This window comes from Haliotis asinina, chromosome 12 (genome assembly GCF_037392515.1).
Source record: "Haliotis asinina isolate JCU_RB_2024 chromosome 12, JCU_Hal_asi_v2, whole genome shotgun sequence".
NCBI lineage: Eukaryota > Metazoa > Mollusca > Gastropoda > Lepetellida > Haliotidae > Haliotis > Haliotis asinina.
The window spans coordinates 6,436,132-6,450,374 of record NC_090291.1 but is presented as its reverse complement, the minus strand read 5'-3'; the positions used below and the strand labels follow the sequence as shown (position 1 = coordinate 6,450,374).

Sequence of the window (14,243 nt, the reverse complement as noted above, 5' to 3'; positions counted from 1 at the left end):
TATCATGACATGTACAGGAGTTCAACCAGTGCATCCTATCCAATAACATCCACGATGATGTACGATGTCGTAGACGTATGCGTGTTTAGAAGTTTCTGTCTCTATTCTCTTCTGTGGCTTCAGCTCAAGCTGGATATCCCGAAAGACAGTTGCAATGGTATCTAAATTATTCTGCCATCCCTGAAATGTAGATAGATAGATAGATAGATAGATAGATAGATAGATAGATAGATAGACACAGACACAGACACACACAGATACATGTACATATATATACACACATATACATATATACACACACATACACACACACATATATATATATATATGAGTGTGCGTGTGTGTGTATAATATATATATATACACACACACGTATATATATATATACGTGTGTGTGTATATATATATATATATATATATATATATATATATATATATATATATATATATATATATATATATATATATATATATATATATATACATATATACGCTTTCTATACACACACACACACACACACACACACACACACATATATATATATATATATATATATATATATATATATATATATATATATATATATATATATATATATATATATATATATATATATATATATATAAGAAACCTGCTTCTAGTGTTTACGTCTACGTGTATATATATGACACGTAGACGTAAACACTAGAAGCAGGTTTCGGCTTGTACCCGTTCTTGTAGAATATATCAACCTGCTTGTGTGGCGCTAGAAGGTTAATAGTCGCTTGAAATAACCCACCCCATACCCATTTTCTGGTGGGCACAAGTTGTCAAACTATGTTGTTCTGGTTTTTAATATCATTGATGTGTTTCGAAATGAACTTAAATCAACAAACATCGCATGTTTAAGTTTGCGTTTTATTATTAGTCAGTGTGCATACAAGCATAGAAAACGTTACATGAACAGCAATTCTGCATAGAATATAGCTCACATGGATGTTTGGGTGTAATATCATATACAGCGAAATAGTTAGAATTGACATCACATGTACGGTATTGTACTGCACTGTTAAAATCGTCATATGATGTCGAGTTTGTATCTGCACTCGAGGAGTACCGTGATGTAACTATTATTTCAATGTGTCCCTTTAGACGTGAAAATATGTTTTTCCCGAAGGAATATATTACGCAACACTGAAATTTGCTCTAAATGATAATACCAAACAGGTTACATTTGGCTGAACAATTAACACACAAACAGATACGGCACGGCGATCTTTACGCTCGCCATACTAGTACTGGAAGAGCCTGTAAAGAAGATCCAATTATCGGAAATCATAAAAGTAATATTCTAATAGTATGAAAGTTATTATTGCTTTCACACCAAGATCTGTCAGGAACTATCTTTTACCTTCGACTTGAAATGTAAAACCCCGAATGACTGTTATACTTCGGTAAATCAGTACATAACTGTCACTCACATTAATCACGGGCTGTCAACCTGCTATTCGGGACTTTATATATTGAACTATATTATAGTGCAAAGGCTACCAAAACACACAAACAAAACCCATTCCTATAGTCCGTTTGGCTCAAAAGCGGACCCATGTCGCTTGAAAACGAACACGCCTAACATTTTCAATGAAATGCTGATCATAATCAAAACATCACACCAACTGTGTGAGGTTTCTGCAGAATTTTGTCCTCATAATAAAAAGTTGTTTAACAAACTATCATTAAAAGATTGACCGTTAAGTGTTTATTATGAGGGAGGGGTGTAGAGAAAGGCTCAGCCAGGTGTTCCAGAAGCACCTGCACAAGAGCCGAGAAAGTTATTTCATTCATTTACCCGTGCTGTGCCGCCTCCATGCTTTCTCGCCCACCTGGCTGTCCTTTTCTCTGCACCCCTCCCTCGTAACAAATAGTGAACTGTGTCAATATTTTAATGATAGTTTGTTAAACAGCTTTTTTTTATTTGAAAGACAGATATTCTGCAAAAACTCGCTATGATGTTTCACTGAGTATTTTATGTTGATTAGTGTTCAAGCTAGATTGCAATTCATCGGTCAGAGGGACTATATGGGTGGCTAACACTGACACAAACGAGACACGGCCTTATTTTTCTAGTGATTCTGCGCTTTTAACCATGTTATACCGTTATCTATATTTCAATAACCTTTGTAAATGTGAGGTCATTTATTTTTCTCATGTGTTCTGTTGTTGATGCGTTGGATATGAGTCTCATAAGTGCATCGTACACACTGCATAAACCTACAGTCTGACAAGATCAAAGCTTCCGCGACCACCTCTGTCTGTCTTTAAGGCAGTAGTATCATTGTGGAAGTAGATATCATATCCATCCCTCAGTCCATCCTTCCTCATGTCCAGTTCCACCATCTGTTCTTCTGTCTCTCCAGCTTTACGTCCATCGCCAGACTTCTCGTTGTGAGCACTGACCTCGTCTGTCACTCGGTGGTTCCTTGCAAGGTTCTTTGAAATATTAGAGTGGGCTGACCTTGAGGAGTGATGTCGACGAACAGCTCTTTCCTCACCCACTGCCTTCAAGCCTGTCGAATCATTGTCTCCGGAATTGCCGAAAAAGAAACCATGAGGTAACAAATTTGGCTGGGATGAGGTACGGTATAACTCGTCGTCCAGTCTTGGCACTGGAGCAGGGTAACACCGGAAACTGACTACATGACCAAGGGAACCATTTGCTGGAGAGTGAGTGTCTCTGGGTAAAGATGAAACATTGAGTGTATGCAACTTGTGGTGGTCCTTGTCCTTCATGATAGTGGCATAGAGGTCCTCCTGGCTGTCTGGAACAGCGTAGTCCTTGCTGCTGCTAGACAGACTTACCTCGCGGAAGCTCTTGATACTTCTAGGCAAGCTGTAATCAACCCTGCTCCGGGGAAGGGACATTGTACTGGATCCGTTGAAGGAGTAGGTCTAGATCGAAAGCAAATATTTCTTTGAATAACGAGCATCAATTTCAACCCTTACAGGCTCCATGTTATGCAAGAGCCAAAAGGTGTGTGCAGACATCAAAGGGGTTCGATATCTCTGTTGTTAAAATCCATTTGTGACGTCTTTCCATTGTCTTCTGGCTCTATACAGGAATGGCGCGATATGTAACGGTTTCAATATAAAGACTACATTTTGTCATTTAGACATTTACTTTTGATAACTATAACTTTGAATGTAATTTGAATAGGGTAATATCCTCGTAATTCTCCATTCGGATATTACCTTATGCATAAAACTCTACAAAACACGCAACTGTCAACAAATATATCCGAAAGGAGTTACTCCAGGTGACGTTATGTCGCCTTTGAGAAATTATGATCCAGAGACACAGCAATAGACTAATCAATGGCAAAAAGTTGGACTAGTTACTAAAGTTGTAAAATGAAGACGATATTTTAGCCTTTAGCATTTACCCTCCTGGTGTTACACTACATCGTTTACTGTATACAGGTTTATTTGAAATCCTTTTGCCATCACTCTCATGGCATATTTCATGCTTTGCTGCTTCTAAAATGTAACGGTACTTACATTGTGTAGCCGATGCCACTGAAATATAAACAGACGCATGTTAAAGGAACATAACAATGCACATGGAATACTTGGCAAAATATGAGTATGTCATAGGATGGCAATACCATGTGAATGGGTTTCAAACGTTTGCAGTGTCCCTGTCCTGTTTGCAGTTGGTCCTCTTGAATAGGTGCTGCCAGCGCCAAGATTCTCGAAACGTCCGTAGCCCTTCTTAAGCCCATTCTTAATAAATTGCTTAGGATCAATGTTAAGAATTCCAAGGGCTACGAACGTTTCGATAATAAGGACCCTGTAGTCGGGACGCTCAGACTCGAATCCTTCACCAAGTTAGCAACAAGCCCGGCAAGAAGTAAATAAGTAAATAATGTGTGATTGTGTGTAGTGTTGTGAACATGGTGTATCATTTAGATGACGCTATATACCGAACATCGTAATAGTATATGCAATCATAGAGAGAGAGAGGGAGAGGGAGAGAGAGAGAGAGAGACAGAGAGAGAGAGACTGATACACACACACACTGAAATACAGTGAAACCCTCTAAAATGATTTTTCATTGTCAACATATTTGTTTGCTTCATGTAAGCTTTGGGGCCTGTTGTATATTATGGTCCCTTTGTCTTGAACATCCACGTATTGTCAAAGAGTCAATGTTTTTTATCGATATGTGTTAGAGAATTACAATTCATTGTGTGAAAATTACAAAAGAGGAATGGGAAAGAGGACTTATCATCTAAAACTGTGTTATACAGGAGATGTCGCTTGTGTGAGATCAGACAATAGCTCCCAGGAGATATCGTTTTGACAATAGATTTTCTACAATGCCCTGACAATGTTATTATGAAGATGATGACGTCACAATGTTACGAAATCGCTGCACTGCAAATCTGATGGCAGTACTGTGTTCAGAGATGTACATTTTTCACTGAAAACTGAAGAAGAATGATTTGGGATGGTGAACAGTATGTCTTCTAATATCAATTTATCAACACACGCAGATAAGGGTAAAAAAGTGTCCTCGGCAAACCTAGAATATTTGTTACCTCACCAGCCAATGACCAATTAAAGAAATGTATTCGTTACAGTCAATTGCTCAAAATACAAATTTAAGGCAATTATTAGAGTCGAAATCATAACAGTGATGTTGTCCAGTTGTAAACCGTTCACATTTTCATACTACTTGAGAATATTTATTTGTGAAATAGCCATTGTGATAATCCATGACCTGGTTGCTATATTCATAACACAAACTGAATTAATGGTCATACATTACTGACAACATGTCAGTGGATAACCCTATCACGAGTTATGAATAATAACGAGGAGTATATCTCCTTTTACGGATGTAATACTAAATACGCTACATACTAGTATTTACTAGCTTTAAATGTGTTGTGATAGGTGATTGAACAGTGTTTTTTGTTAGATCGTAATGGTATCGCTTCTTAAGTACTTGGAGTTGTAAGGTGACCAAGTGGGCAAAGCGATCGCTTGTCACGCTCGTCACAGGAGACCTGGGTTCAATTCTCCACATGGGTACAATGATGTGTGAAGCCCATTTCTGCTGTCTGTCGCCTTTATATTGCAAATTATGGCTAAAAGTACGATAAAAACCCTAAATGACTCCCTTATGACAATAATTATCACTCTACGAAATATGTGATTTCGTCAGCTTCAGCTGGTGATTGACATGAATAGCCATGTTTTCACATGTTGGTGAACAGTGTAATATAACTATATATCTTGACTGGGAACAGTGAAATGGAGAGAACAAATTGGGACCCTGGACTCTCATCTATACGACTCCCTCCAAAATGCGTAACATACAACTGATTCTATGGCAGCTGGTTGGGCTAATCAAGCAACTGCGTTAGGCTTATGGTTCCGTAACGCCAAACCCACTTATCACATTGAGACAGGGTTTGATAGATATAGTAAGTTTGCTCCGTGTTGTATGTACAGCATTTCCTCCATTATACACAACACAGTGGAAACTGTCAAAACTGGTATCTGTACAATCCAGCAAGTTGTCAACACCGACACAAAATCTAAGTCCCGTCCGTGGCATGTACATTTATCATCGGCTTTACAATCCAGCACGTTGTCTAGACCGGATTATTTCTTTAGTCAAAATGAGTGCCGGTTTAGACAGTTTCCATTGTACATACAAACTGCTGTTTAAGTGAACATGTCATATCAATAAGGCTATAAACTATCACCGGGTGCAAATACCATAAATAGTATACTTGCAGCCTTGATTTCGCCAAGGACATTTGGCATCGCCTAGCATCATTAAGTACATGCATGTTATGAACATAACCTCAGAAACACTATGAAGTAATACGATCTATGAGAGGCATGTCTTTATTAATCTGATATGTACACATGCAAGAGTATAAAAGTACAAAAACGATATATACATCAGGGACTTTGCAACTACATACTTCACAGAGCAAGAAGAGACATGCTGATATGTTATATACATGCAATATGATTACACAAGCACTCAAGTAACAATTTATTACATGCACGAATACACTGGTGTACATATACACAGTCTTAATAACATGCAACATACCGACAAAGACATAAATGAATATCAGATGTTGCTATTATGATGATGCTATTATGACGAACGGTTCGCCATAAATATCTTGTGACACTATGTTCCGTGAGGTATAGTCCTGTATACTGTTCCTGTGGTACCTCGAAAATGGAGAATGGTAATTTGGCATTAAGAAACTAGCTAAAAGAGAGGCTCTTGGGTTTGAAGATGTGCCCATCGTTAAAAGAATCTTGGATGAAGATGAACAAGGGAATCAATGTGAAAAGATCTAGCGCCACTCTATGGAGCATAGGTTATGGTGAAATGTCTATATACAGTGATGGATTTGATTAATCCTTGAACTACCCGTCGAAAAGTAGCGAATTAGAAACACATACAGGTGGAAACTTATATAATATAAACGCATAACGTACATATAATATTGAAAACCGAATTCATAAGAAGTCATACGATATCGCAATTTCATTCCACCGGTTTTGTTATTCTAGCATAAATGGACGAAATATGTACACTTTCAGAATCCAGTCGCTGGCCGTAACTCTCAGCACTGTTTTTTTAACACAAATTACATAAACGATCAGAGACTTTACAGAGATTCATCCATTAGGACTGTTAGATCGAGCAAGGCTTGAACTCGTACACCTCTCTAGAAGGTAGTAAATAAGCCGACGACGAGCGAATCTCTGAAACCGATGGATATAACTCGTCAGCGTGGCCGTCAGCGAAATTATCAATATGAGTGTCAGTTTGTCTACATCCTTCAGCCAGAGTTATCTGCCTTTGACGAAAAACAAGGTTAAGGACAGCGTGTAAAGCTATGAACACAAAGCGTAGTTTAAAAGCATTGACGGTTCACAGATAAAGATTATTTTGACATATATACAAGATATATGGTTTAACAGCCATGTTGCATGCGCGTGCATAAAGACTAGATATACATGCTGGACATTGTGGTGACTTGGTCAGTCATGATGGGGAACGTAGTTGATATTACGACAACCAATATGTGCAACCAAAATATCAGTTCTTCGTATACCATCTCAACTGGAAGCAAGACATGCATATGTGCCATTCATCATGCTTTGAAGTAGCTTAGCACCATGCTTTCATTTGAGGCAGGATTCTGTTACTTCAGATTCCACGACCGTGTACCTTTTCAAGCTTCTGTCTACGTCTACGTTGCACGACCAGGGCGACGACGAGAGCTACGACGATGAGGATGATAGCAACGGCGATGGCTATACCGACGATGCCTCCGATGCTGATGAGGCACACGTCGGAGGCGTCCCCGCAGTTGTCGTAGCCGTCGCAGTAAAGGTGGTTGGCGATACAGAGGCCGTTATGGCAGGTGTACTCATCGCTGTCACATGGACCTTGGAAAACAACAGTAGTTCGTGTTACGAATTAGTAGATAATGCTCATGATGTTGACCACTGGGTTATCTGTTCTAGACTCGACTGTTTACGGACCGCAGCTATGTACCTGGAGTTCTGATGAATGCTATGTTAAGTAACAGACTATATGACTGAACTAAAGACACAGATATTCGGAGTGAAATACTTTTGCAACGAAAGAGAGCCTCTGGAAGCATTTATTATTTGGAGTGATCAACTAATGTCAGGTAATGACGAACCACAGACTCTGTGTAAAGGTCAAAACTGCAGTAAAAATCATGTGAATGTATAACAAAAATTCAGTGATGAGGCTAAGAGATCGATTTGTTTGATTATGACACGGTGATAATTATAACCTTAGGCAAAATAACAGAAGGGCTGTTGTTAATCACCTTTACTTGTATCGTATCATCTTGTTTATCAATGTGTAATTTGTGTAGCAATAAGCACAGCGGAAGAACTCGGTTTACTGATAAACGTTGTTTTGTTATCAGTATCCGTTAAATCATTATGCACTGGGACAATATATCCAATCGTAATCAAACATCATTTTTTTCTGAAGAAAGAGGGGAAATAATTGTCCCCATCCTCTCCGAATACCTTTCTTGTAGGCTGTGAAGACGACCTCAAACTGGTCATTCATGTAGTCCAGTTTCTTGGCGAACACCATGGTTGCTGACGTCTGTGTTGTAATGAAGGCGACGTCGGGAGGGGTGTAGCCACATATGGCATCTATAGAATACATTCACACATTACAGTCCATGACTTTAGACGTACACAAGGGACATTACTCTAAAACCTTAATATGTAAATGCTGATATTGATAATAATTTGGATTATACTATTAGTCAAAACCTTGCTCTCAGCATTGACGAAGTTCCCCTATAGGTGTAAACATTACATAACAAGAAAAGTACACACATTACAATCTGGTCAAATAATTAAAAACGTAATCAAAACTTTATAAGGTTATACAGCTGCAGAGGCACAATCAAAGATTCAAAATAAAGTATTACTATCCAGAAACTAGCTTTGGTGCAAGATTTTCCCATCAAACTTGGGCATGGACATTTTATATGTCTGCATTCCGAATCATGTCTCTTGATGCTTTAGAATATATTATTAGTATGCACAGTTACGCTTTGACGGAGAAACTCACTGCTTAGAGGACTGGCTGAGGTCATCCCGTCGAAAAACTGGATGTAGTCCCTCGCGCATCCAAACGGCGCCACGATGTCCAGTCCCGTCACTTTAATGATCAACCGCCGTGGTTCTGGTGCGCGGATGAACACAACGCAGTTGAAATTTATGAGTCCAATTTCCGGGCGTCTGAGCATCAGCCTGCCGGACTGGATGCCCAGGGCTTGCATGTCAATTGTATTACCGCATATCTCGTCCAGGTAATCTGATAATATAAAATGTTTCACACAAACACACCATCATTACTTGTGTGATCATGAATACTATATATGGAAAATAAATATTCCTCCACCGAACCTTTCAGGGCTCCGACCCTTAACGCGATCGTAGCGCTTCGACAGTCATGAGTCTGTGTTGAAAGCATGGGAGTTAGAATACCTTGGTGGCGGCAATCTGGAACAGTAAACTAAACTTTCCTCTTCGAAACTGTGCTGCCTGGGATGGCCATATGATCACGAATTTTTCAAAAGAGTAATATTTCTCTGCACCTGGTCAGCTTCCTATCATAAATGCATGGTTAACAACTGTATGAAAAGTATTGACATAGCTTGACATATGCCTTTCACCCTGACGTTTAAACTACACTTCTGTATTGCATAAAACTTTCCTGTGAAGATTATTTTCCCATTGAGTAATTACGTATTCAATACGTGTGGCGATTTTACATAAACTTTACGACGTGCACAGTTGTTTGTGCAACTTGTAACAACACACCTGCATCACAATTGAAGAGTATTCACAAATAAGACATGAAACCACAATGGATATCTTGGAAATCAAATCTTATCTGAAATCAGATGTCGCGAAATTCCCAAAATATGCATCGTATTATCTGAAGCCCCTTATTTTCGGTACATGACATCGAATAATGTGATTTACAAGACTTAGTATTTCCGTTGCGTGTTCTTTCTATGTTTTCTTTAACAGGCGATTAACAGAATTGGATAATCTGGCTATGTGACGTGACTGAGGCAAATTTCCAGCTGTTTTAATCAATGCTGGATTGCTATTATCAATCAGTGGATTGTCTGGTCCAGGCTGGGGAATTTATAGACTGTCGCCATACACCTGATCATTGTTGAGAGAATCAAACAAACAAAATAAAACAAGCGATCTACAAATAGTTTCATAAACATCATATCTCGCAAAATAATATTTTATTAAGTTTAAATGTAGGGATATCTTACGCGTTTAATAGATAATGACTTTCGAATGAAAGTTCTCTATTGTGTACTTTATTCCGGAAGTGTAATCTCTAATTACTTATGTGTAACAGTGGATGAGTTTAATCTTATGCCGCATTCAGCAATATTCCAGCTATATGGCGGCTGTCTGCAAATAATCGAGCCATGACCGGACAATCCAGTGATCAATAGGATGAGAATCGATCTGCACAATTGCTAACAAATTGCATGGTTCAGCTAAGTCAGTGAACCTGACAAGCATGGGTTACTGAAGATCAATTCTAACCCGGTTGTTCAGGAGTCAGTATGTGTTACATGTGAATTCTTTCTAAATCACATAGTCTACACAGATGTGGTGAAACAATATTACGTATACACGTGTGTATATGTTTTTGTTTACAAACATATCAGTACCAGTTCATCGTGAGTTAAGGAATTAACATTATTGTGCTTTTTATTGAATCCAAACCATAGCGAACCGCTAAAACCGTTATGATTTGTCAAGGATAATAAATTGTTGCTTTGTCTGTCTCGTAAAAATGACCTTTGGCCTGGATGACGTGGAAGGTATTTAGCGACACCTTTTGCCTTCCAGTCACGTTATACAAATATACATGTGGTCTATATCAATCAGTCTCCTGCAGCATTCTGCAGATTCCTATCTCTGAATACCCATCATGATGACAGCTTCACTAATTGATTTCAGACATGGCCGTGATAGATTGCAGTCTGCATTAACTTGGACGGCAGGCATCCGTCATGGATGTGATCATCATATTTGGCACATTACAGCACAGGGTGTAACTGGAGTGACTGTTTTGGATCATGTGTATACTCCAATTATTTTCTCACATGGAATCAAATATTCTCAAGTTTCTTATGCATGTGAGTGAGCGAGTTCAACTTTTACGACACATCGACAACTTTCGGCCATATAGTGACGAGAAATATTTGGCTTAACAGTCCGAAATAGCTGTCGCGAAGGACAGAAAAACATCAACAAGTTATCACAATTTGAATCTAAAAACTAACCATTTCTACAAATAAGAAACTTTATTCAACACAGAAATCAAGATTACATGTATGATAAAAAAAATCAGCCACCAAAATGTTTTCTGGAAAGCATTAGGACTTAGGACTTAGGACTTAGGACTTAGTACTTTGGCTTTGAACCCCACCAGGATTTAAGCCATATGACTTTGACCACTGGCAGTCGTAGGCAAGCTAGCTATTAATTAATACATGCCAAAATTATTTGAACGTAAACTACTGGTTATCTGCAAAGCACCACAATATTATTTAGACTAACGTGCTATCATCAAAGGACAGGCTTTTTTACCAATACTTCAACCCCATTAAATAATTCTGCTATAATAACATTAGTTATCAATTGCGTCAACAATACTTAAAATGCATTCATTCAAAAGCCGTTGTCTAATCCTATTTCTTTAAAATTAACCCGTAGGATTAAATGAGACCAATTATGTCGAACTGCGCAGTTGAAAGATCGTTATATAAACCGAAAATACTAAGAGCATGTCTATATAGATGGAAATGACTACTCGATACAGTTTTCAGTGTCTGGAGGCATGGCAACGAATTAGAAAAGATATCAAATTGTTTACTATTTAATTGATGTTCAATATGTTCCACGGCTGCCTTAATAGCTGTAGCTTCTGCAGTGAAAAAGGACCTATTGTCAGGTATTCTTAAAAACATTGTTGTGGGTCCAATCACAGCAGCACTTGAAACCTTTCCACCATCAATTCGTAAATACAGACGATGAGAATCATATTTTATTCTCAATTGTTGATATTTGTCTCTATAAAGAAATTGTTTTGTGTCTGATCTTTTGAATTGAGTAATAGTAAGGTCACGTTATACTGCCAAGGTGGAGTAAATAACAGCTACAATGGCGCAATAACATCACCTTCAAGACTGGCAACTGAAATGTGTGGTATGAACAGTAAGTACAGTGGGTGGAGGAACAGGTTTAACATTTCTTTTTAGTGCCTCAAAGCACTGTTTGATGGATTCGAGCGTAATTTAGAAACATACTGATAATTTGGTGGGCGCTGTTGGAGAGAAGATTTGTCAGCTTTCAAGTACAGACTGGCACTTGGTGAGGTCCCGAAAGCTCCTATACAGTCTCAGGCCTTGGTAATGTACTGGATCTACTATTTCCAAATTACTTCTACAGGCTCCACGATATGAAGTAGTCATCATCCATGGCCAGTTTCGAGCGAATGAGAGACCTGTACACGTGAAGGAGAGTAGACTGATCCCTTCCTCACTTGACTTTTAATAAATCCAAGGCTTCAGATACTTATCTTTAAAGTAATTAATGTGTGGCCAGAAGTTAAGGTGATGATAAATGTAACACCCAAGAACTTGGTTTCTTAAACTACCTTAATGGGAGTACCAGCTATACATAAGTGGGGGCTGACTACGTGTTTTGTATCTCCGGCAGAAATCAATGCATTTAGTTTTCGACTTTGAGATTTTAAAACCAGTATTCATCGACCAAGCATCTATCTTACTGAAACAGAGTTGCACCAATCTTTGTCACAAACACAGACCCATGAACAGAATCAGTTAAGACTTCCGCTAAGCGAATGTTTATTTGCTTGTGGAACACCCTGATCTTGTTCATTAATGACAGACAAAATGCATCCCACACGTGCCTGGAAATGACAATTTGTTCAAAACTGTGATATGAAATTAGGCATATGGTCTTTCAATCCCATTTCATGGAGGTCGTTTAAAATTCTATATTTCCAGGTGGTAGCAAAAAAGTCGAAAATGCATGTTGTTTATTAGCTATAGCGTTTTTCATAAATCTCTCCAATCTTATCGAATGCTCCACAGCACTTCAGTTTTCCCGTAACTGCATTGGACATATATGACAGGATTGTTTCAAAGTACCATACAAGTCGCTAGTTGACCATCCTTTCCACAGTCTTACAAACAGCTAGTAAGACATGTAGGCCTATTATTAGCAGCATCGCTATGCTCCCGACCAGGTTTGGGTATCGGAATGACGACGACGTTCCGCCATGAGGAAGGGAATTTCTTTGTAAGAATGACTTATTTAAGGTTGTGAATTATAGACCCATGCCTTTTATTGATATAAGTATTGTATGATAGGTCATATCAGATGACTAATTAGCTGCAAACATGGGCATTGCCTGATGCTACTGAGCCTGTCAGAGATTTAGAAATAGTAACTGAAATGGGCGATTAGACGATCGCAGTTAACATTACCAGAAAATGCTTTGAAAGTCATTGTTGTTAGGCATCTTTAGATAATGGCATCTGAGCGAGAGTGATGGGTTTTAAGCCACAGCAATATATCATTATAAGAACACATAAAAGTACAATTCGTGTCTATTGGGAATCGATCGAACGGCCTGACGTATGAAACTTCACAAGATGTAAAATGTATGTAACGTTTTGGGTTGTAAAATTATACATTCAAACCTTTTGTTTACTGTTGTTTCCATGAGTGAGCATAGTGTTAGCTGTATAGCCACACACATGTGCGAAAGCAAGTAAAAACGTTAAACATAGGACAAGTGAAAGTCGAGATTTCCATCTGAGGTCACTGTCACTGATGCACCAAACACAATATAGAAGTTGACACGAAACGTCTCAAGAAATCATTCAAATGAAGTGAAAATGCTTCATGCTTCCTTTTATGGGCATGTGAACGATGACAGGTGATATATATACTTGATGCAGGATGCGACCATATTTTGCGAACACCTGGCATATTTCGAAGTGATCCCTTGACCCACTTTTCCAATATCTTCGTGTATTTCACTTATGATTTCTTTTGATTATGGAATAGTCAAAAGTACATCATTTGTCGTCATTAATATTTTACTTCTTACAATATGAACAATCAGCTCTAGTGCTAATGTCAGTTTCGGTTTGGTCTGAATTCTGTTTTAATACAGCGAGAGAAACAAATAAGGGATCACATGAAAGCACAAGTGTTCATTTATTTGTTCAATGTTTCTTCACAAGTTTTGTATCACGCATCTTGTGAAGAAACCTGGACAAAATAAAGGAACACTTGTGCTTTTGTGTGATCCCGTAATATTCCCCTGTGTACACCATATGCATTTTCATAATGCATATATATCAATAATATCTACTTACATGTTTCAGTATCCCCCGCGAATGTCTGAACGAAACTTCCGCTTATGAAGCAGCACAACAACCACATTGTGAGTGCCATGCTGTCACACTGTGATATGCAAGTCCCAAGTAACTACCACCGCTCCCAACAAGTTACTTTTATAGACATATTTTCCTGGTCTTAGGCGTCACGCCTAATGACCATGTGACCGAGTCAGCAA

The 14,243-nt window shown here is 38.4% G+C and overlaps 1 protein-coding gene across 1 annotated transcript; it reads right to left on the bottom strand.

Annotated features, from left to right (window-relative positions):
- Nucleotides 1-2,251: 2,251 nt before the first annotated feature.
- On the bottom strand, nucleotides 2,252-14,132 carry LOC137258462 (uncharacterized). Its single transcript, XM_067796148.1, has 6 exons — nucleotides 14,044-14,132; nucleotides 8,655-8,900; nucleotides 8,096-8,227; nucleotides 7,254-7,474; nucleotides 3,536-3,553; nucleotides 2,252-2,929 (listed from the first exon to the last, which is right to left on the bottom strand). The coding sequence occupies exons 1-6, from the start codon at nucleotides 14,120-14,122 to the stop codon at nucleotides 2,252-2,254; spliced, it is 1,374 nt and encodes a 457-aa protein (XP_067652249.1). The 5' UTR covers nucleotides 14,123-14,132.
- Nucleotides 14,133-14,243: the final 111 nt, after the last annotated feature.

Coding starts and splice junctions, on each gene's coding strand:
- LOC137258462 (XM_067796148.1), bottom strand. CDS start 14,122: ATGGCACTCACAATGTGGTTGTTGTGCTGCTTCATAAGCGGAAGTTTC. Junction 8,901..14,043: donor CGCGGGGGATACTGAAACAT/GTAAGTAGATAT, acceptor TTATATTATCAG/ATTACCTGGACGAGATATGC. Junction 8,228..8,654: donor CTCAGCCAGTCCTCTAAGCA/GTGAGTTTCTCC, acceptor TGTATTCTATAG/ATGCCATATGTGGCTACACC.